Source organism: Salvia miltiorrhiza, chromosome 1 (genome assembly GCF_028751815.1).
Source record: "Salvia miltiorrhiza cultivar Shanhuang (shh) chromosome 1, IMPLAD_Smil_shh, whole genome shotgun sequence".
NCBI classification, from domain to species: domain Eukaryota; kingdom Viridiplantae; phylum Streptophyta; class Magnoliopsida; order Lamiales; family Lamiaceae; genus Salvia; species Salvia miltiorrhiza.
The window spans coordinates 50,246,145-50,268,352 of NC_080387.1; the positions used below are offsets into that span (position 1 = coordinate 50,246,145).

At 36.4% G+C, this 22,208-nt stretch overlaps 3 protein-coding genes across 5 annotated transcripts; 2 read left to right on the forward strand and 1 right to left on the reverse strand.

The window, feature by feature from the left end:
* The first annotated feature begins 1,318 nt into the window (after positions 1-1,318).
* Positions 1,319-4,581, forward strand: LOC130990320 (pectinesterase 3). Its single transcript, XM_057914539.1, has 2 exons — positions 1,319-2,529; positions 3,762-4,581. The coding sequence occupies exons 1-2, from the start codon at positions 1,479-1,481 to the stop codon at positions 4,436-4,438; spliced, it is 1,728 nt and encodes a 575-aa protein (XP_057770522.1). The 5' UTR covers positions 1,319-1,478; the 3' UTR covers positions 4,439-4,581.
* A 2,074-nt stretch (positions 4,582-6,655) lies between these two features.
* Positions 6,656-13,048, forward strand: LOC130990331 (alanine aminotransferase 2-like). 3 transcript variants are annotated; one of them, XM_057914554.1, is made up of 15 exons: positions 6,656-7,084; positions 8,302-8,352; positions 8,436-8,486; positions 8,811-8,876; positions 8,957-9,018; positions 9,452-9,530; positions 9,629-9,733; positions 9,809-9,919; positions 10,015-10,152; positions 10,242-10,316; positions 10,418-10,538; positions 10,623-10,777; positions 10,857-10,931; positions 12,304-12,507; positions 12,689-13,048. In XM_057914554.1, the coding sequence occupies exons 1-15, from the start codon at positions 6,830-6,832 to the stop codon at positions 12,803-12,805; spliced, it is 1,665 nt and encodes a 554-aa protein (XP_057770537.1). In that variant the 5' UTR covers positions 6,656-6,829; the 3' UTR covers positions 12,806-13,048. The 3 variants fall into 3 exon arrangements, with proteins under 3 accessions (XP_057770537.1, XP_057770544.1, XP_057770528.1); XM_057914561.1 differs by lacking the exon at positions 12,689-13,048 and having other exon boundaries at positions 6,679-7,084; positions 10,857-10,996; positions 11,684-12,380; XM_057914545.1 differs by having other exon boundaries at positions 6,714-7,084; positions 9,629-9,919.
* A 3,950-nt stretch (positions 13,049-16,998) lies between these two features.
* LOC130990349 (proteasome subunit alpha type-5) lies at positions 16,999-20,575 on the reverse strand. The gene is made up of 10 exons (XM_057914570.1): positions 20,408-20,575; positions 20,227-20,276; positions 20,039-20,120; positions 19,829-19,909; positions 19,322-19,435; positions 19,128-19,229; positions 18,177-18,235; positions 17,554-17,656; positions 17,360-17,425; positions 16,999-17,271 (listed from the first exon to the last, which is right to left on the reverse strand). Exons 2-10 carry the CDS (start codon positions 20,238-20,240, stop codon positions 17,179-17,181), a joined length of 714 nt encoding a protein of 237 aa, XP_057770553.1. The 5' UTR covers positions 20,241-20,276; positions 20,408-20,575; the 3' UTR covers positions 16,999-17,178.
* Between the last annotated feature and the right edge of the window lie 1,633 nt (positions 20,576-22,208).

The following is a 22,208-nucleotide window of genomic DNA, read 5'->3' on the forward strand; positions in this document are numbered from 1 at the left end:
CTATAATGATTCTCCATTTATCTTTATAATGACTCAAATCCCCCATATTAATGATTTGGGTAAGTCTCTTACCAATTAAATTGCACTTTGAAGTATTGGTCAACGTTGAGAACAAATACTATATTGTTGAATATATTTGGAGATTTGGTCAAAAAAGAATATTATAGCAAGGGCGCTTGTCATTTAAATTCATTCATACGGGTGAGGGGCTCGCCACTGAACTCGCCACAATCAATGGCAATCATTTTTTTATTTTTTATTTGGTTAATTTTAAAAGTGCACCAAGTTATATATTCATCTTGTAATAGTCTTTAAAGCACTCATACAAAATGGACACATATTTAATTATATGAATGTGCTTTTAGATCAGCTGATGAAGCTTTGTGTACGCAAAAGAATTTGAAGTTTTTTTTTTTTTTTTTCCCCACATATTATAGTGATGTCGGTCATTTCGTTGATTACGAGTCATCATGTGATAACAAAATTAATTTATAAGATGTTGGTTGAATTCGAATACATGATTTTTCCATTCTACGAGCCAAGATACTTTAATAAAACAATTTTGAAACTTTAAATCGTAATAATAATAAAGATGCCACATTAAAATAACTTTATTATGAGTTCCCTCGCCATAAGAAATGATGAATTGAAAAAAAAAATGTAATTTTCTCCATCTATATATTTTTGATACTACAATATATACCTTGATACATTTAAACCACTGTGATTTATAATATTAAACTAGACATAGAAATTGACATTAAAACAACATTGTATTTAGGGACTTTACCAAAATTATGTGAGTTAATAGTGTTTTATGTCCCGAACTTTCAATATTTTCTATAAAATGTCTCGAACTTACATTTACTCCTAAAAGGTTCCGAACTTTCAACTTTTTTCATAAAATGTCCCGCTATACAATATTTTCCACCAACAGTGGTTCATTATATGATTTTTCAACGATGAAGATTTTCAAAATATTTCATCCGCGCGAGATAGGTTATCTTTATGTCACCAAATTTTGTATAGCGGGACAATTTATGAAAAAAGTTGAAAATTCAGGACTATTTTATGAAAAATGCTGAAATTTCGGGATATAAAACAATATTAACTCAAATTATGTTAATGTAATTTAAACAAAAGAATCAAAGAAATGATCAGAAAGCTCATTTTTTTTCTAAAAAAATTTGATTAATATATATTGTAAATTAAAGCGCGTATTTGTGTGTAGAAATGTGAAAGCACATTATCTGACATACGTTAATCCAGCCACACACTAGATTTAAATCTCTCTTAAACTAATGATTAAACATACGCACGTCCCAAAACCAAAGAAGCATCGAAGAAGAAGAAATATTCAAATTAAACAAAAACTAAAATCACTTTTTCAACTTCAATAAATAGCCAACTCGAAAAAACACAGAAACACCAGACACGCCTTTACACAAAACAAACCCAGACACCGAGTTAACTCAGTCATGGACACCGTCAATTCCTTCAAGGGCTACGGCAAAGTCGACGAGCGCGACGAGGCCGGTTTCCGCCGCAAAACTCGGAAGCGCCTCATCATCCTCGTCATTTCAGCAATTCTCCTGATCGCCTTGATCGTCGGCGTTGTCGCCGGAACCTTAGCTCACAGAAATAACAAAAATGGCAGCTCCGACAGAGCTCCGGCGACTACCTCGGCTGCGCTCAAGTCAATCTGCGGCGTGACTCAATACCCTGAATCGTGCACGACGAGTTTGAGCTCCTCCAACTCCGCCGATCCGGCGACGATCTTCCGGTACTCGTTATCCGTCGCAATGGACTCGTTAGAGAAGATCTCGAATCTTCCGACGGAATATATCGAGAAAAAAACTGACCTCGACGAAAAGACGAAGCAGGCGCTGCAGGTGTGCAGCGCCGTGCTGAGTGACGCCGTGGATTCGTTGAACGAAACTGTCGGCGTCGCCACCGCCAGCAATGGAAAACAATTGCTTTCCATCGCCGACGACTTGAGGACGTGGCTGAGCGCGGTGATCACCGATCAGGACACGTGCCTCGACGCCCTCGAGGAGGCGGGGGCAAATGCGACGGTGGTTGCCGACGAGTTCAGGTCGTTGATGGCGAACTCGACGGAGTTCGCTAGCAACAGCCTGGCCATCGTGTCAAAGGTGATCGCATTGATAGGAGGGTTCAAGATTCCGGCACACCGGCGGCTGCTGGGAGAGGTGGAGGATGGTTTCCCGGCGTGGGTTGGGGCGGCGGAGCGGCGGCTCCTCCAGGTGGAAAGGCCTACGCCGGACGTGACAGTGGCGATGGACGGCACCGGTGACGTGAAGACGGTGAATGAGGCGGTGAAGATGCTTAAGAAGAAGAGTAAGACGAGATTTGTGATCTATGTGAAGGCCGGAGTGTATGTGGAGAATGTCTTGTTGGAGAAGGCGCATTGGAATGTGATGATTTACGGTGACGGCGCCGCTGCGACTGTGATTTCCGGCAGCAAGAACTTTGTCGACGGGACTCCGACCTTTGACACGGCCACTTTCGGTGAGTGTCTCAATCTCGTATTTTATTATATATATCAAATGAATAAATTTTGTCATAGTATAATTTTTTAATTGGCCTCAAATGGAGTAATAAAATTTTAACAAGTCATGCAAGAAAATGATGGTGCACGCAAGCTCGAGTTGCTTAAAAGAGTTCAAATCAATTTTGTTTCAATGCTACATTTTGAAATAAGTTCGATATTTTATTTAAAAATATAATCTCGTATATGTATTTTTTTATATATAATCTGATATATCAGCATTGCGTCAAATATATATCTTGCTTGCATGAAAAATATTATAGTTGAAATTAAGATGATGTTCAATATTATATCATATTGATTTTCTTTCTTTTATTTTTCAACTTAGATTTCAAAATTGTAGCATCTTTCAAATCTGAGGGAAGCACACTACCAATTTATGATATGAAAATGTCAGATAACATGTGATTTGGTGCAATAATGCTCCAAACAGTTACATATGAATGTTATACTTAATTAATACTACTAGTTTTGAGACCCTACCATGTGTTTTTATTTATTTACTAGGTCAACATCATTATATTTGCCGCTCTCATTTTGGTAGTCAAAATCATGAACTTCCCACTTTTCATTTATTTTTTAGAGTTATAATATTTGATTTATGTATACAATTATTAAATAGGAATGTATGCATATTAATTAGTTGGATATTTAGATATCTCATGTCTATTGAGTGTGGTGTCTAACACACTCATCTCATTCACATTAATAAAGTACATATTGACTGAGAATATAGTCTAATTTTTGTTGAAACTGACATGATTAGTAAATTAGAAAAAGTTGATTTGAAATGCTTTTGCTTATTTTTTGTCTTTACACAATCTAGATTATAAAGTGAGCAATCTCATGACCGGATATGCTACAGGCCGACAACTATTGCAAATAGCTAAAGAAATTATTTAGAAATACTATATATTTACAAGCCAAGATAAAATATCATGGAAATCAAAGTGGACCTTTTATTAGTTTAGTTACTTAATTTTAACATTTGCAATCAAGTTTGTTTAACTTTGTTTCAATAGGACAAATACTAACAACAAGCTGATGTTAATGAGACTATTTTTCTATCCTACAGCCTGCATTGCTTTAAATATTTGACTAGCTCTTCAATTAATCTCTAGATGTTTTTTTCATGAATTAGTTCGTTATTAACAAAATATGATTTAAATTAACAATTTATTTGATACCACAGCTGTAGCTGGCAAAGGATTCATAGGTCGGGACATAGGGTTTAAAAACACGGCCGGGGCGTTGAAGCACCAGGCAGTGGCCCTCCGGTCGGGCTCGGACCAATCGGTGTTCCACCGATGCTCCTTCGACGCGTTCCAAGACACCCTTTACCCGCACTCCAATCGCCAATTTTATCGCGACTGCAATGTCACGGGCACCATTGATTTCATCTTTGGGAACGCCGCCGTCGTCTTCCAAAACTGCAACATCATGCCTAGGCAACCCATGTCCAACCAATTTGTGACCATCACTGCACAAGGCAAGAAAGATCCTAATCAAAACACTGGCATTTCTATTCAAAGATGTGTGATCAAACCGTTTGATGGGCTCAAAGCTCCAACTTATTTGGGCCGCCCTTGGAAAGATTACTCCACCACGATTGTCATGCAGACCGAGATCGGCGGGTTTTTAAATCCATTGGGCTGGATTTCTTGGGTCAAGGATGTTGAACCGCCCAAATCGATTTTTTATGCCGAGTATCGGAATACTGGGCCGGGCGCCAGCACCGCCGGTCGGGTTAAGTGGGCCGGGTACAGGCCCGCTGTCACAACGGCCGAAGCATTTAAGTACACTGTAAATTCATTTATTCAAGGCCCATCTTGGTTGCCTGATGCAAATGTGGCCTTTGATTCGACTTAGGATTAAGGGCGTTGACAAAATGACATATACTTTTTGTTTTAATATTTTTGTTCTTTCTATCGCTAACAACTTTGTATCTTGTTTGATATTTACAAATTTGTAATTCCATCAAAACTCTATACACTTGTTAGTTGATTTTTTTAGGGTTGACATTATTATCTAATTCCGATTTACTTATTTTACAGTTGGAGTTCGCAAAAAAATAACCAATAGGCGTATGATTATATGGTGAAGTCTATACTAAAAGATGTTATTTAGCCCGTACATGTTTAATATGGTTTGGAAACTTAGCCAATCTATCTTGTTTAATGCCATTTTCTTGTTTATTATTTTAGTTATTTCTTTCACGAGATTAGCCAAATGAATTGTAAAGATCAATTTAAGTAAAATATTTAAATTAAAAAATTACTCCTTCCGTTCTATTATAAGTGGCTCAAAACTTTTCGACACATAAATTAGGAAGATGTAAATTTGTTCAGGAATTAAGAAGATGTAAATTTGTTAAAAATGGTACGACCCACAGTTTTTTAATTGATAAATTTTTCTATTCATGGAAATATGCCACTTATAATAGGACGATCCAAAATATAATACAGATCAATTTTAGTGAAATGGTGGGAGTAATTTGAATGAATGAATTTATATTTTTTATATAAAAAATAATAAAAATACAATCTAAATTTATAATAACAATAAAAAAAGATGATCGCACGATCCTCGAGACATGCCCGGCCTTGAATCCGCCACCACAACTGCTACTCAATACTCATAATATTTGCAGGCTACAATTTTACATTTCTACCAGCCCAACAAAGTTTGTAGAACACTTTTATGAATGTACAAGACTTGTGTAGCGGGCCGGACTGGACCTGATTTTCTAGCCAATCATCACTTCGGGCTGGGTCGGGTCAATAAAAAGTTTCAAGTAAATATTTACGTGGTCCAATGTGAATCGAAATCGGATCATATCACTTTTGACAACTTTAGCAACAAGTCTTAAAATGAGCGTTGATTGTACGTAAATACACTAAGTATGCTTAATTTTTAATTTTTAATTAATATTATTATTTTTTTGATTAATTAATACATGAATTTTCAACATTTCGAAATTTGGTTTGAACTAAAACTTCAACAATAAATAATCCTACATGGACGCCAAAATTTTATTGCACGACTTTTCATTTTTATATAACATAAAAATAAAGTCTGTTTTTTTTTTTGATAAATCAAACAAGTAAATAAAAAAAAATAAAAATTGTATGATAGTGGACTCTAATCCAGGACCTGAAGTCTTGGGCATTAATCATCTACCACTAGGCCACACACGCACACACAACGTCATTTTCTTTATTTTTCATGGGCATTAACGATCTATCGCTAGGCCACACACGCGCACACAATGTCATTTTCTTTATCTTTCATATTGTGCTGCAAGCAATAGGATTCAATGAGTGTGATTTTAGATGAAGAAAACAATGTTGTTTTATATTATGTAAAATATCACTTTAAACCTCAAAGCTATTTTTGCACTATCAATTATATCTGAACTATTGAAAATAATTTTTAAAATCTTGAAGTGTCAATTTTGTATCAATTGTACCATTCATCTATTTTTCACCCTTTGAATTTTTAATTAATAAGGCATATAATCACGTCATTTTATATAATGTAGGTAAAAAAAAGAATAATTCTAAATACATTGTGACATCCGGTGAGCCATGTCAAAATTTTTGGAGCAAAAAAAATAGACGAATGGTACAATTGATACAAAATTGATAGTTCAAGGTTTAAAAAATTATTTTCGATAATTTAGAATATAATTGATAATGCAAAAATAGTTTGAGGTTTAAAGTGATATTTACCCTCTTTATATTATATGAAATGCAATGTTTTAATCTCGACATCCATGTAATAAATTGTTAACCAAAGTTTAGTTTGGCAAATTCTATAATGTTTTAAATTTCAGATATTAATTAATAAAAGTAATAATGTTAATTAAAAACCAAAAATTTAAATATTTGCAATTATCCATAAAAACAAACAAACAAAACAAAGTAAATTGATTTAGTAAAACTAGACCCCTAAATCAAGCAAATTGATTTAGTAAAACTAAACCCCTAAATCACCGTGAGATAAGAACAAAGGGTTTTACTTTTACCAGTTACCACAAACAAAATTAACAAAACCACAATGAATCTGTACCAAAACGTGGGACCCGCAAATTCTAGGCCAAATTTTTTGAGGTTTCGCAAAGTATAAAAAGTTTGGTCGGCAAGTAATCCTTAAACAATTCATCGCCCCCTTCCCCGTTTTCCTCGTCTCTATTGCGAAAAGATTAAATCTTTGGCCAGCAGAGGAAAAACCCAGAAATTTATTACGTATAAATCCACAATGCGGAAATTTGCAGCCGAAAAATCCAAAAATTTATTAGCCCACAGGAAAATCTTAGCTGTCGGTGTGCGGCAGCCCACCGCTTCACTCATCTCATCTCCATCTCAATCCCTTTCACATCATAACTTGCTGCCCCATTCGTCGCTTCTCTTGCGATTCCTGAGCACTGCTGCTGCGAATACCTCTGCCCCTTCTGAATCCATGGCTTCTGATTATTCCTCCACCCCTGTTAAGATTGATTCGATCAATCCTAAGGTGATTTGTTTTTTGTTTTTTGTTTTTGGAATTACATAAATATTTATAGTTTGGATTTTTTTCCTTTTTTGATTTTGTGATCTGGATGTTGGGAGTGGTTATCATTTGCTTTTGTAGGTTTTTATTATTGTTAATTTGGGGTGTTGTGTGCTTTTGAATTTGTGCGAATTTTGAGCTGAGTTGACATATTGTGCGAATTTTGAGCTGAGTTGACATACTTTAGGTTTTTGGTGAGGTTTATTGAACTGATCACTACTCTTCTCTCAATCTGCGACTTTTATGTTTGCTTTATTTTTACACTGTTTTTTTGTCTTTTTGGTTGAGTAATTATACAAGGTGGTGGCATCTATCAGATTCTTTTAGCTTGAGTTTTTTCATCGTTAACTGGTCATCTTGAGTTGTCCTTTTCCACTAGAAAAGTAATACTCCCTCCCTTCATGTTGGTTTGGAGGGCACAAATTTTAATAAATAGTTGAGTTGAGAGGTGTGTATATAAAGTGGAGAAAGAGACCACCGAAATTGATATGTTAGTTAATAAATAAATGGTTCGTTTCTGCTTAAAAAATGGTTCGTGAGATGAGTTTTTTTATAAATATTGAGTGTGAATGAGGTTGACAAAATAAGAGTATGTGTAGTATTTTTAATGGGTTATATCAAACCAACTTTGGCCGATCTTTGGTTTTGCACACCAACTTTGAAATTGGTACAAACATGCACGAACTTATAACAATTGTTGTAATTTTACCACAACTGGGATTTGCGCACAAATTAAAGTTGGTGTTGCAACTCAGTTGCATAAATTTTCTTAACCAGAACGACAGTCGTTTCGATCAACATTGAAGCCAACTCACACAATTTATGCCATCGGGCTGCGGCATCGGCTTTATTTTGGACAAAAAAATCTCAATCATGATGAAAATTACAATAATTGTTAAGGTTGTGTATTTTGTATGCAAATTTTAAAGTTGGTATGGAAAACCAAAAATCGACCAAAGCTGGTGTATTTTAACGCCAATAACCTGTTTTTATCTATGTTAATTAGGTGTGTTTGAGTGCTAAGTGTTTCTTATGCACTGTGTGTAAAGAATGTGATTTAGGGATTTGTTCCTTTTTAATTTTCATGGGGTTGCTTAGTATCAGCATCTGATTGCCTTTTCAAATACTACAATTCTTGGTGATGGGGGGGAAAAATCGTAATAATCGAACTTCTTTACCAGGTTTTGGAGTGTGAGTATGCTGTCCGTGGTGAAATCGTGAACCTTGCTCAGGTAAATGAGTTCACCTTTTTTAGTTGTGATGCATCATAGTCATTTTTGTTTGTGAGCTTTATTTATGAGTTTCCTTTCGACAGAAATTACAAGAAGATTTGAAGGTCAACCCGGATACTCATCCTTTTGATGAGGTAAGTATCACCCTACCTCAATAAAAGATAGACTTGCTCGCAAGTTGCAAATCGTAGTGTGATGTATAAAGTATGCTAAAAATTTGATCTACTTGTGGTATGAATTAGAAAGTGAGGATAAAAAGTCCGAAGAAAACTAACAAGTAACGGTCTGCAAATCTTAGCGAACGTGTTTATTGAGTATGACTTGATTTGCTTGTAGAAGCTTTGACTTGGTGATTATAATCTCTATGAAAGTTTTGTGGCATTGTTACAATTTGCTAGAATCGCAATAACATTGATCAAAACACTGATTTTGTTTGTTTTTGCTCTTTGTGTCACCAGATAATATACTGCAATATCGGAAATCCCCAATCTCTTGGCCAGCAGCCAATCACCTTTTTCAGAGAGGTGTGTATAATGTAATGGTGCAACAAACTTCAAGATTGTGTCGTTACTTGTATTTCTAACATCCTTGTTTCTAATTTCAGGTTCTTGCTTTATGTGACCATCCTGCCATTTTGGATAAAGCTGAAACGCAGGGGATATTTAGGTAAATTGATCAAAATCACGTCGACCTAACACTTTAATGGAAGGAGTCGTTATGACTTTTTTGTAGTATGGATGCTTTTTTATCGTAGAAGATAAAGATAGGGTTATTCATGTTTTCTGTCCCAACTTCCGTTTTCTATTTTCAGCGTCTTCCAAAATTGTTCTGTTATACAAAATCCGGCGATGGAATGATGAGTCACCTTGCCGGATTCTTAGGTGGAACAACATTGTATTGTTTTATTGGGTGAGGGGGAAAACAAATTCTACCTAAGAATTCGGCGAGGTAACTCATCATTCCATCTAACGGATTTTGTATAGTAGGATGAATTTTGGAAAGTGTTGAATATACAGATGATCCTCCTATGCGATGTGAGTTATATGTTCGTTTGGTACAATCTTCGTTTACTAACAAAATCAATGTTGTGGATCTCTAGTGCTGATTCCATAGAACGGGCGTTTCAGATACTCGATCAAATTCCTGGAAGAGCCACTGGCGCTTATAGCCACAGCCAGGTAATAATGGGCTCTTTTGAAATCTAATTCGTGCGATGAATTTATGTCTCCTTGACCGTTGCATCGAAGTTTCATCATCCTGTATTCATCGAAATCAGGGTATTAAAGGACTGCGCGACACAATATGCGCTGGCATCGAAGCTCGTGATGGATTCCCAGCTGATCCAAATGACATCTTCTTGACCGATGGCGCAAGCCCTGCGGTATTCACAAAGCCTTATTTATCTATCACAGTTCAGACGAAATTCGATATAACAACGTTTGTGTTCTTTTTTCAGGTACATATGATGATGCAGCTGTTGATAAGATCGGAAGACGATGGCATCCTTTGTCCTATTCCGCAGTATCCTCTGTATTCCGCTTCGATTGCCCTGCATGGAGGCTCTCTTGTACGTTTTTTACATCCTTTTTTTTGTTTCCCCTAATCGAAGACGATACAAGATCACTACTGGAGATTCAGCACATCTCGTTTTTTGTTTCCCAGGTTCCCTATTATCTCGATGAGGCAACAGGATGGGGTTTGGAAGTGTCCGATGTTAAGAAACAGCTGGAAACTGCCAGATCGAAGGGCATCAATGTCAGGGCTTTAGTCGTTATAAATCCTGGCAATCCCACCGGGCAGGTAACAATTGGCCGATCCTCGTGTTTGTAGACCCCCCCCCCTTTAATTATTGAAATCTGAAGCGGGTTTTCCCATATTTTTCGCCTCAGGTTTTGGCCGAGAGCAACCAACAGCAAATCGTGGACTTCTGCAAGAATGAAGGACTTGTTCTTTTAGCAGATGAGGTGACTTCGCTTCTCGTTAGCTTCAATGTGTATGATTGGGCTGAAAGCGATTAGCTACAGATAATGATAGTCGTTTGCTGATGCTGGTCGTGTTGCTGCAGGTATACCAAGAAAATGTATATGTGCCCGACAAGCAGTTTCACTCGTTCAAGAAAGTTGCACGGTCCATGGGTTACGGGGAGAAAGATATTTCCTTGGTGTCCTTCCAGTCTGTGTCGAAAGGTATAGCAACAAGAACATCTAGTGTTGCGATAATCTAAGGAGCTTTCTTAATGTAGATGTGTTTATTTCGCTCGATGCTCCCAGGTTACTATGGAGAATGTGGGAAACGAGGAGGTTACATGGAAGTCACTGGTTTCGCTCCTGAGATACGGGAGCAGATGTACAAACTAGCGTCGGTCAACCTCTGTTCTAACATATCCGGTCAGATTCTTGCGAGCCTCGTCATGAACCCGCCAAAGGTTAGTACTCGTGATATCTCTGTTCGAGTTCAGACAATTCTACGTCGTATTTAGAAGTTCGTATTCGATGCATATGCAGGTGGGAGATGAATCATATGAATCTTATACTGCGGAGAGAGATGCAATTTTATCCTCCCTAGCAAGACGGGCCAAGGTTAGCCCTTTGTCTTGAATCTTAGCAATGAAAGCCTGAAAGGAAACCAAACAACAAAAGAAATGTAAATAAAACTAGTGGTGGATCGGCACGGTATACCGAAATTTTTTCGTCATACCGTATATCATACCGTAAATTGCGGTATGAGAATTTCCATACCGTTGTCGTACCGTACTTTTCGGTATACCGAAGATCGGCATACCAAAAATTTCGGTATGAGAATTTTCATACCGTTGTCGTACCGATAGTGCGGTATACCGTATCGAAAGTCGGTATACCATACCTTACGGTATTACCGAAGTTATTGTTATATCGTTTCATGCCTAAATTGTCAAACCATTAAGATATACAGTATATTTGTACATATTGAAATTTCATTAAACAAATACAAATAACTTTCTAACAATCAAACTCCACATCTTCAACAAATCAAAAAAATAATTTACCACTAATAATATATATATATATATATATATATATAATTGATTCCGACGACATACGGATTTTTTCGGTATATACCAGTGGTATATACCTAAACAACGGTATATACCGGTTTTTCGGCATATACCGCGGTATCGGTATATATCGGTATACCGCGGTATGAGGAAAATGATACCGTTGTCGTACCGAAAATCTTCGGTACGGTACAATATCGTACCGAAATTTTCGGTATACCGAAATTTCGGTATTTTCAGTATATTTTCGGTACGGTAAGTGCGGTATACCGATTTTTCGGTATTTTGCTCCACCCCTAAATAAAACTTGGGTTATTTGCATATAAATACGCCAACTTTCTGCATTTGCCGGTTTCTCCTTTAGTTAAAAGAATATATTCAAATACACGAACTTTTTACTAGCCTGATTTTTCCCACAAAATTCATTTCCTCCCAACTTGATGTTTCCGCCGGATGTTCCAACGTGGCTAAACTGCTGATTGTCAAAATGACACATCTCTTACTTCTTCTAAACATCTTCGTTTAAAAGAAAAATGTAAGTGCAACTATTTCAATTTCATGGAAAACAACGTCCTTTTTCTACTTAGGCAATAATATGCCACGTAGAAGTCAGGTCAGTTTCAATTTGATAGGAATTGCTCGCCATTTTTTGTAAACATTGAACAGGCACTAAGTTTATGTATTTGGATCCAAAAAAAAGTTGGCCGGAAAAATTAGAAAACATTGAAAGTTAGTGTGTATACACGCAAATAACCCATAAAACTTCCACTCAATCAGCTCATTTATGCATCACATGGACTTCGAAGACTGCCCCCGTTTGCTCGAGTGACTTGAGCTTCATGTTTTTAAGTTGCTTGGCTCAACTTCTGTTTCTTCAGCTCTATTCGAAGATTTACTCGATTTTTGTTCATCTTCAGACTCTCGAAGATGCACTCAATAGTTTGGAAGGAGTAACCTGCAACAGGGCTGAAGGAGCAATGTATCTGTTCCCTCGCATCAACTTGCCAAACAAAGCAATCGAGGCTGCAAAAGCCGTAAAAACTGCCCCGGACGCATTCTATGCTCGTTGTCTCCTCAATGCCACAGGAGTAGTAGTCGTTCCTGGTTCTGGATTCGGACAGGTAACCAGTAACTAAACTTTTCCTAGTTGAGGGCGTGTTTATTTTACGTAATTGTTTAGATGCTCGACAACGACAATACATAATATCCTAAAATGCCACTGCAATCACAATCGCCTTTTTCTTGCGATTCTTCTTTGACTGCTGACAGCCGATGCACCGTACCGTGTCGTAATCGTTGCAGGTTTCCGGCACGTGGCATTTCAGGTGCACGATTTTGCCTCAAGAGGACAGAATTCCGGCCATTGTGTGTCGTCTCACGGAGTTCCACAAGGCGTTCATGGACAAGTATCGCGACTGAGCAATGCTTGATGGTTTGAGTCCCTTCGAATTTCGACGTTATATCTGTACAATTTAGGACCATAAAAACGATTTTGATGAGCAATGTTTGGGTAGCTCTACATTATCTTTAGAAATTTTGGGTTCGTAAATTGATTGTTTCTTCATTTGAAGGCTCTTCTCTTGTTACAGTAAGAAATAAATTCGACTTTGTTGTTTGAAATATTATTTTTTACTAATGAATTTTGCATCATGTTTGGCTTAATTCTGCATCCTTATTCGTTGTTACGAGTTTATGGAGCCTAAAAGCAATGAGCATTCCCTATCACAATATTAATTATTTTATTTGCCTAAAAAAATATTAATTATTTTATATTTAGTATTATTTCCATTTTATTAATTTATATATTATAGAATGTAAGATTTTTTACCGTCAAAATATATGCTTATATGTTGTTGTTGTTCACTTTATAGCTCTAGCCCCCGAGTCAAAATATTCAATCAATTTAAATTGGCGCGGTCACTCCCTCCTAGAAAAGTTCTCGTGGATAGAGGAGTAACTTATTTTTCAATTGGTTGAACTTGATGTAATAGAGTTTAAATTAAATTAATATAAAATATATTCGTTAATTAAATGTTAACGTTTTGTTATAATAATAAAAATACTTTTTTTTATATAATTTTTGTTTGATGAAGTTTTTAAAAAGGTCAATGTAGAATTGAAGAATTTAAAATAATAATAATAATAATAATAAAAATATGTACATTTGATGGAGGAATTCATGTGCCACATTTATTGTCAATTGTATATAGACAATATTTATTAATTTTGTAGTACAAGTTTTTACATTGATGGATAAGAATTAATTTAAAACCTCATATGTCATCTAATCATCATCTCATTTGAATTATGTAAGATCAGTCATCATCTAGAGCTCGAAACACGACATCTGACTTTTGAAAGTCGGATTTTTGAATATCATCTCGTCTGGACCTTCAAATAATATATTTGACTTTTATGCGTCAATCGTGTGAACATCAATATCTAAAGCTTTAAAGATCATAACTCACTTCTGAACATCATTTTTATTAGGAACTTGAAATATCAGAGTTGACTTGTGATTATATCATTTGAAGCTTGTAACATCATAAGTAACTTCTAAACATCATCTCGTATAGAACTTGAAAAATCATGACAGACATTTGTACATAATTATTCATATGAAGAAATGTAATATTTCAAAATTATTACCTTTTTCACGAAAATTGCTAATTTTACTCACGAAAACTTATAAGTTTAATTATTTGATTAAGTAATTATAGTTGTAAGAAAAAATAACCATTGATATGAGTAAAGGTAATATTAAAAACGAATGAAAAAAATAGAAAAAAAGTATTGAAAATAAAAAATTAAACAAAAAAAATAAAGGAGCTAACAAAAAAAAAGACAAAAAGATTGATTTTTTTTTTTGAAAATAAGCAAAAACAAAGAAGAAACAAAAAAACATAAAAAGGAACAAAAGAAGAAGGAAAAGAAAATGGAAAAGGAGAAAAGATATGGGGGAAAGGAGATTCGAACGCTTCACATTTGAGATGAAAAGAGCGCACGTCAACCAAAATATAATGTAAATGTGAAATCCACCGCCACATAGTATGCGGCGGTCGCACACAAGACTAACTGTAATTTTTAGGTAGTTGCATTAAAATGTTAAGAAGAAAAACATATTAAGGTCTGAAAATGAGACAAACATGACAGTTGCATGCCATCATTCTTAGGAATAGAATTCAATAAAAGGCCAATTAAGGCATACTTCGCTGAAGATGTTTTAAAAAAAACATACTCCGTATTTATTATTGTCTGAAGACAATAACAAACATAACCATATATATGTTGTTTGTCCAAGAAAAACTATGATAAAATGGAAGGCCTTAAAGCACTCACAGTGGGGACCCGATCGGGGGGACTCGAGTCACCCCCGAGATCGGGTCACCCACTGCAGCCTTGTCCGTCTCGAGACTGGCCTAATCTATCAGGCTTGGTCTGATGCCCGTTGGAGAGCGCGCGTGCTGTGTACGCACCTATTTAAAAAGAATTGAATTTGAAAAAAAAAAAAGACCGTTTGCCGATTAAGTTTTTTTTTTTGAAAATCGGTCATTTGACCGTTCATTTTTTTTTTCTCTGTTCTTTAAATACTCCTATCTTCTTCTTCACACATCTTCTCCTATCTTCTCCAATATTCTTCTTCTCTCTATCAAACTCTCTCTTAAAAAAAATGGATCCCCACAATTCCAATTGGTACGACTCAAATTGAGTTCCCGACCTCTCCGACGGAGACGATTATCATCCCAATTTGAAGGGTATCAACTTGGAAGAGAAACCTCGTCCAAGCGGCGATGAGGAGATGTTGGCCGCCCATTCCACGTCGAAGCCCAAGAAAGGAGGGCGGCGGAAGGCTATGGCCTTCAAAGAGAAGGCGTCGGCTCCTATGCTGCAGGAAGGAAGAGCCACTCGGCACACCTACACCCTCGAGGAGACGGACTTTATTGTCCGTGTTTGGGCAGAGGAGACCAACGATGCCGTCTGGGGTGTCGATAAAAAAGGAGAGGTCTATTGGGGCCGTATTCTAGAGCGGATGAACTCCCTCCTCGGCGTCGCCTTCAAACCCCGCCAAATAAAGGGCCACTTCGCCCGAGTGGCTGCGGAGGTGAAGTTGTGGGAGAATGTTTGGGTGGAGGTTAGCGCGAAGTGGCCTTCCGGCCATTCCGACGACATGCTCCAACAGAAGGCCCAAGTCATCTTCCAAGTTAGGAGCCCCACTTCAACTACTGGAATGCTTGGAGGATACTCCGAATCAACCGGAGGTTCAAATCCATATACCTTGAGGGCGACGTCCATTCCTCTAAAAAGACGAAGACGTCAAAGACGAAGACGTCGGAGACGGACGACTTCACCACCACGGCGTCGGGCGAGGAGATCACGTCTTCCCGGCCAATTGGAAACAAGGCGGCGGCGAAGGGAAAGGGGAATGCGTCGCAAAGCTCGGAGCCTCCACCGCAATACACGGAGAGGTTGGATAGATCGGACGACAAGCTGGAAAAAATCATCGGCGAGTACGCCAAGAAGAACGAGATGAAGAGGGAGATCCACGACGATCGTGTCATGTTCATAAAGACTTCCGACATGACTCCGGAGCAGCTCGAATGGCACAAGCAATAGGTGGCGGAGGTCTTAGCTCGACGAAGGGCCGGTGGAGACTAGATAGGTTTTAATTATGTAATTTTAAATTATGTTTTTAGGTTTTAATTAAGTCATTTTAAATTATGTCTTCAGGTTTTTTTTTAATGTAATTTTTAGGATTTTTAACATTAATGAAGTTTAATTTTAGGTAAATTGTGTTATTTAAATGTGTGCAATTAAAATTAAATGAAAAATATAAAAATCAAAATTAAAAACATCAGGTCAGCTATCATGTCATCTCACTGCAGCCTTATTGACCCAATGTGGTCCCTCCTCTATCAGGTCAGCTATCAGGTCACCCCCACTGTGGATACTCTTATACCAGCAGACTTAAACTAACTATATAGAACTAAACAGTATCGCCTTCTGCTGCTCCATCAATAAAGACGAGCTTTGACCCTATTTTTTAGCTTAAATTTAAAAATATTACAAACATAATTTATCCTCGTCTCCATTGTTCAATTACTAATAAGAATGGCGATCTTAAGAAGTGTTTACCTAAAATTTTCTAACATTTAAAAGAACATTTTAAGTTGTTTGCAGACATTATTAATTTTGACACTAGTTTGCAGACAATTTCCATCGGGTCGCTGAAGGAGTTCAAGAAAAAGAAATTCAACTGATTTCTCAAGCATGAGGCGCAGAGGCAGATTATGTAGTAGAGCTGTAGAGGCCATTGTCAAGGAAACCATGAGGCTATCTTACTATCTTAGCCCCCCGCATTGCACGAGAAGACTGTAAAATACATAATATTCACCCATCCTATTAATAATGGCTCACTTTATTTGGATACGGGAATTAAGAAGAAATTGTTTAGAGTATAAAGTAAATAAAAATCAATTATAAGGATGAGATATAAAGTAAATTTATAATGTAAATTAAGTGTTATTTTTGGACAAAGCCATTATTAGTGGAACAAAATGAGTATTTAATTAGGTGCATTTACTTTGATTTTAAATTTATCGAAAAAAGAGGAATAGAAAAGGTAAAGTTTAAGTTTAGAAATGTAAGTTGAGAAAGTAAGATGAAAAATAAAAAGTCAGAAGAATAATGAAGTGAAAAAAAAAAGTTGAAAGGAAAGTATAGAGCTGCACTACAAAATGTGTTCAAGCATGGCAACAATGGAAAGATAGCAACCGAAACAGAGCGATCCCTTCTCATAGGCGACTGATAACTTCTTCAACTTCAGAAGGCGAGTAGAGATGGTATTTTGGTGACACCTTAGCAATATCGACATTGTTGGCCGTAACCTGAGACCGAATGACATGGAAGTTATATGTCGGGGGAGAGAAACATATAGATGAAAGTGTCGAATAAAGTAATAACCGCGGTAATTACCTTCTCCTCCATGACTTGCTTCAGAATGGAGAGAGCAATGGTTTCAGCTTCTTTGAGGGTCAGCTCCTGCAAGCACAATGAACGAATCATGTAACTAAAGGTCAAAATTCGCCACCAATCCAACATATATTGAGTTTCAGGGATTGAACTTCGCTGCCTAGATGTGAAAGGACTGAAGAGGAAGAACAAGATACCTTGTTATACTGCTCCTGCAAAGAGCTGTCAGCGCCTTCCGAACCTGACCCGATGGCTTTTGCATTGCATTGCCAGAAAGTGCCGGATGGGTCTGTGTAGTACCTGTGCATGACGGAATCAATGCATGTAAGTTCTAACGAAAGCAGGTAGCAAGGAGAGCTGCCAACCAGAAAAATAGGCGACCTAATTAATTGCAATTTGCAATTGATCTTAATTAGACTTTGATTTACAGATATACTCCATCCCCAATTAACAAGTATGGAGTGGCACAACCACTTTACAAGCAGATTCAGCATTCAAAAAGGCCGTACATTCCCACATAGAAGCTGATCCTAATAGTATTTCTAGCTGAAGTTATTTTTGTCCTTAATTAGCATTTACCGATGAGCTTACCGATTGTTTCACATTTTAGAAAGCTCTGTAGCTTCATATATCACATGCATAATGCATTACATCAGCAATACAGAAACGCCATGTCAGGTGGCATGAATGAAGCAATGAACTAGTATGAACTCGAAAAAAGCAATGAACTAGTATGAACTCGAAAAAAGCAATGAACTAGTAACTTTTATCCAATTTTTTGAAGCGAGCTTTAACCAAATTCAAACTAAAAAATACTTACAAGCATGGGCCATTCTCATCATGACCAGCAATGAGAAGAGATACACCAAAAGGTCTCGACTGCAAGAAACAAACGTAAGAAAATTAGGAAAGTACAAGAGTAAAGACTTACCAGATAATGTAAAATGTGACACAAGTACTACATAATTTTAGAACTTCAAACGAATGATCTGTAAATTGTAACAAACAAATAAAATGATTATATAGAAAGCATATGCACATTTATAAATGTGTATGCTATCTAAAACCAGACTCATATATCTTAACATGTGACTGCACATGCGCGACTTCCTCATATCTAAGCAATTCAAATATTGAACTTTCATGGGTGCATAAAACAATAGGCCTTTGTACTGTCCAATGGAATTGAGAGATGCATGACAAGATATAAAACTTGCAAGAAGCAGCTCTAGAAAATCTAACTAGTATAAAAATGTATCCGATTATAGTAGTATAGAGAGTAATTTAGCATTCAACTCTAAGATTTTGGCATCTTCAAGAAGTTTTAGGCGAGGAGCAATGAATTTTAAATACTATGCTTCACAACCTTGGTAGAAAATTGTATTCAAGAAGACAATACACAAATACAACTATATCACAAATAGTAACTGAGAATCAACCAGAACAACATAAATAAATAAATGGATTCCTGGAGGCAACAATTCTTAAAAAAAAAAATAAGATATACTCCCTCTGTCCTAACGAAGATGCTACATTTCTAAATATGAAAAAAATAAGGGATTTTAATTACAAAATTACAACTAATTAATCACTCCCTTATTACCTTCTCTATCCTACTTTATCACTTTATTACCTTCTCTCTCCTACTTTATCACTTTTATACTACACACTTAAAACACTAATCTACAACTCCTTAAATCCCGTGCCGAAAAGAAATGTATCATCTTGGCTGGGACGGAGGGAGTATGTATGAAAGTTGAGAGAGGCTAACCATTGATTCTTCATCCCCTTCACCAAATCGCAATGCAAGATCACAGAGAGCTTGAGTAGTAGATTCAACTGTCATCGGCTCACCATACGAGAACCTGTGATTCTGGAGGATGCAAAAAAGATTCACATTAACATCTAAGAACCCAAATCACAATAAATCTTAAAAACTGACAAGGACTGTTAACAAAAAGGTACCTGAGTTTCAACTCGTGCATGTTCAACCAGTGTGCGGGCATCAGCAATCAAGCCACTCATGGCACATCCTATATGTTCATCAATTTCCATAATCTTCTCCACACTGCTAGGCTCCTGTGTGCAGTTAAATGTGACACTTATTCAAACAACCAATATAAATCACTAAGCATCAACTAGAGCCTCATATGACAATACAATATAACTTGTTTGAGCAAGACTGTAAAAGATATGCTAAAGCAAAATAAAACGATGAAGGAAGCTTTGGCAAACATTATTCAACAATTCACTAATTCACACTAGACAGAATGTATCTAATTCACATTTCAACAAGAACGAATACTTAAAATCTGCCTTATTCATATCTGTATAATTTATAGAAAGATAATATAAGCTCAAACTAGCTCAAAGCCAAGGAACCAAAACAAAATTCGGCCATAAACTCTGTCATCGACTACAAAACATTCTAAAGAACAGGAAATCCCCCAACAAAAAGGATGATAAACATACCAACAGCGGTGACGTAATGCGCTTCTCGACAGCAAGAACAACTCCCTCCTTAGTCTTCACACCAATTGCAGTTGAACCCAACTAAAAGAAAGCACCAAAATTACCTTACTGATCCAGAAATTAGAACCTAGCACACGTGCGCGCGCTCATACACACACACAATCACTAAAAAAACATAGCTGCCGGCATTAAAATTCAACATAATAATACCTTAATCGCCTCAATGGCATATTCAACCTGAAACAACCTTCCTTCAGGGGAGAAAGTATTGACTCCCCTATCATACTCAGTCCTAAAATATCAAAGAAACGAAAAAACAAAAACAAAATCTCACATCATTATTACAATAAATTAGCTCAAAAACCTCAGAGAAACCCTAAACATTTCATCACCATTACCTTGTGAGAAACATTTTCGATCCCGTAAAACCAGAGCCTCTAAATAATTCCTGCGCACAGATCAAATCAACAGATAAATTTCGACGAATCAAGCATACTTGCGTTCTTACAATAGCTAATGTTCGCGATTTGAGCAGAAGAAAACTTGAAACGGATCTGAATCAGAGAAACCTTAACTCACCAATGAAGAAGAGCGGGAGCTGAGCAGACCTAAATTTATTTGAATTTTATTATAAACTCAATTTCACATCTATATCCCTGCAACTGAGCTTTTTTCTTCTTGTCTAGCAAGAAAATGGGGAAAGTAAATCAAAACTCTGGTATTCGGGTTACCCGAAAGAGCTAGCGGGTTTGGGCCTAATCGCATATTTGGCTAAACGGCCCGTTTATATATACGTGAACCGATTCTGAGCGGCCCATTTTTATGTACATGGACTATTTGTCAAAATTAATACTACTAGTTTCCAACTTGAGCCCAATGTATATCAAAATTGTAGCTAGCAACTTGGGCTGGCAAAATTTTGATATAGAAACCAAAGCATGACACGAACAAATTATCCCACTTTATTGTGTTTGTGTGCTTATTATATCGACACGATAATTTTATTTTGTGTCCATATCATATATGCATCTTATTTGTATAACACGATAATTTTTGCATTCGTGTCGAATCGTGCCATGTTCATATAATAAGAAAATATTCAACAAACTATCATAACATTGGTTCCAAGTAATTTAATTTAATTTTTTGGCCCCAATCTTATACGACTATGTCGTTTTGAATTTTACGAATGAATTGTAAATTACTAATGCCATCACATGTTAGCAAATAGTAACAACTTAACACGATGATAAAGTGCAATTTAGTTGATAATATATTTTACAGTAAGTCGGATTTGAGTCACTCAGTATGAGCGAGTGTGATCGTGATTAAAACAAATAAATAGTATTTTATGTCTCAAATTTTTATTTCTCCTAAAAATTCTGAAACTTTCAGTGTCTTTCATTAAATGTCCTGCTATACAAAATTTGGTGACTGAAAGATGACTCTTTTCAAATGAATTATATAGGCAGGTCGTGAATATTACACCGCCAAGTTGATAATTCAAGACTTATCCGACGAGCAGGGCCGACCCTTATGTTGTAGAAGTGAGGCAATGGCCCAAGGTCCCTAATTTTTGGGCCCCCCAAAATATAGACCCAATAGAATTATTATACCCTATCAAAAAAAGATTCATATTTATAACTAAATCAGCGAACAACAACAACAAAACTTTAGGGAAAAAAAATGGTATCCCTCAATTCAACGGTAACACGGAATCAGAACGGCTCTCTCTCTCTCTCTCTCAAAAAGGAGCCATTCATAACTCATAAGTTTCTTATACGTACCTAATTCTAGTTCTTCGGTGAAAGAATTTGATGCGATTGAAAATAAAGAAATTGATATTATTATTGAGAATGAAAATAATGCTTTGAACGAAGAAATTGATGTAGATGAGAATGAAAATGAGAATGAGAATGCTACAACTTCTTGAAGCTTTATTTTTTAGGAGGCCTTTTTTTTCCTTTTCGCCTAGAGCCCCCGAAATGTCAGGGTCGGCCCTGCCGACGAGATGAGTCATTATTCTATCGCGAAATTTTGTATAACAAATTATTTTATAAATAACGCTGAAAGTTTAAATATTTTTAAAAAATCAAAATATTACTAAAAATTCGAAACATAGACCAAAAAAAAATAACATAAGACTGTATAAATCTCGATGCAATGCAGCCTTTTCATTTATCAAAAGAGGGAAAAAGGCACCAAAGAAAAAGTATAACTATAGGGTATAGTAGCAATGATATGATTGACTGCAACAAGCTTTACAATCTGCATACGTAAAGATTTTCAGACATACCTATTACTATTATCTTAACCCTTCTTCTTCTCACTTTCTCTGTGTTTTTCTTGTAAGGCAACACATGTTATCGGCCCCTAACAC

Excerpts from the sequence above, each read along its gene's own strand:
- LOC130990320 (XM_057914539.1), top strand. The coding sequence starts at position 1,479 with ATGGACACCGTCAATTCCTTCAAGGGCTACGGCAAAGTCGACGAGCGC. Across the intron at positions 2,530-3,761 it reads CTTTGACACGGCCACTTTCG|CTGTAGCTGGCAAAGGATTC; the intron begins GTGAGTGTCTCA and ends TTGATACCACAG.
- LOC130990331 (XM_057914545.1), top strand. The coding sequence starts at position 6,830 with ATGCGGAAATTTGCAGCCGAAAAATCCAAAAATTTATTAGCCCACAGG. Across the intron at positions 10,153-10,241 it reads CTGGCAATCCCACCGGGCAG|GTTTTGGCCGAGAGCAACCA; the intron begins GTAACAATTGGC and ends TTTTCGCCTCAG. Across the intron at positions 10,317-10,417 it reads TTGTTCTTTTAGCAGATGAG|GTATACCAAGAAAATGTATA; the intron begins GTGACTTCGCTT and ends GTGTTGCTGCAG.
- LOC130990349 (XM_057914570.1), bottom strand. Across the intron at positions 19,230-19,321 it reads ATGCACGAGTTGAAACTCAG|AATCACAGGTTCTCGTATGG; the intron begins GTACCTTTTTGT and ends TGCATCCTCCAG. Across the intron at positions 17,426-17,553 it reads TGCAGGAGCAGTATAACAAG|GAGCTGACCCTCAAAGAAGC; the intron begins GTATCTTGTTCT and ends TTGTGCTTGCAG.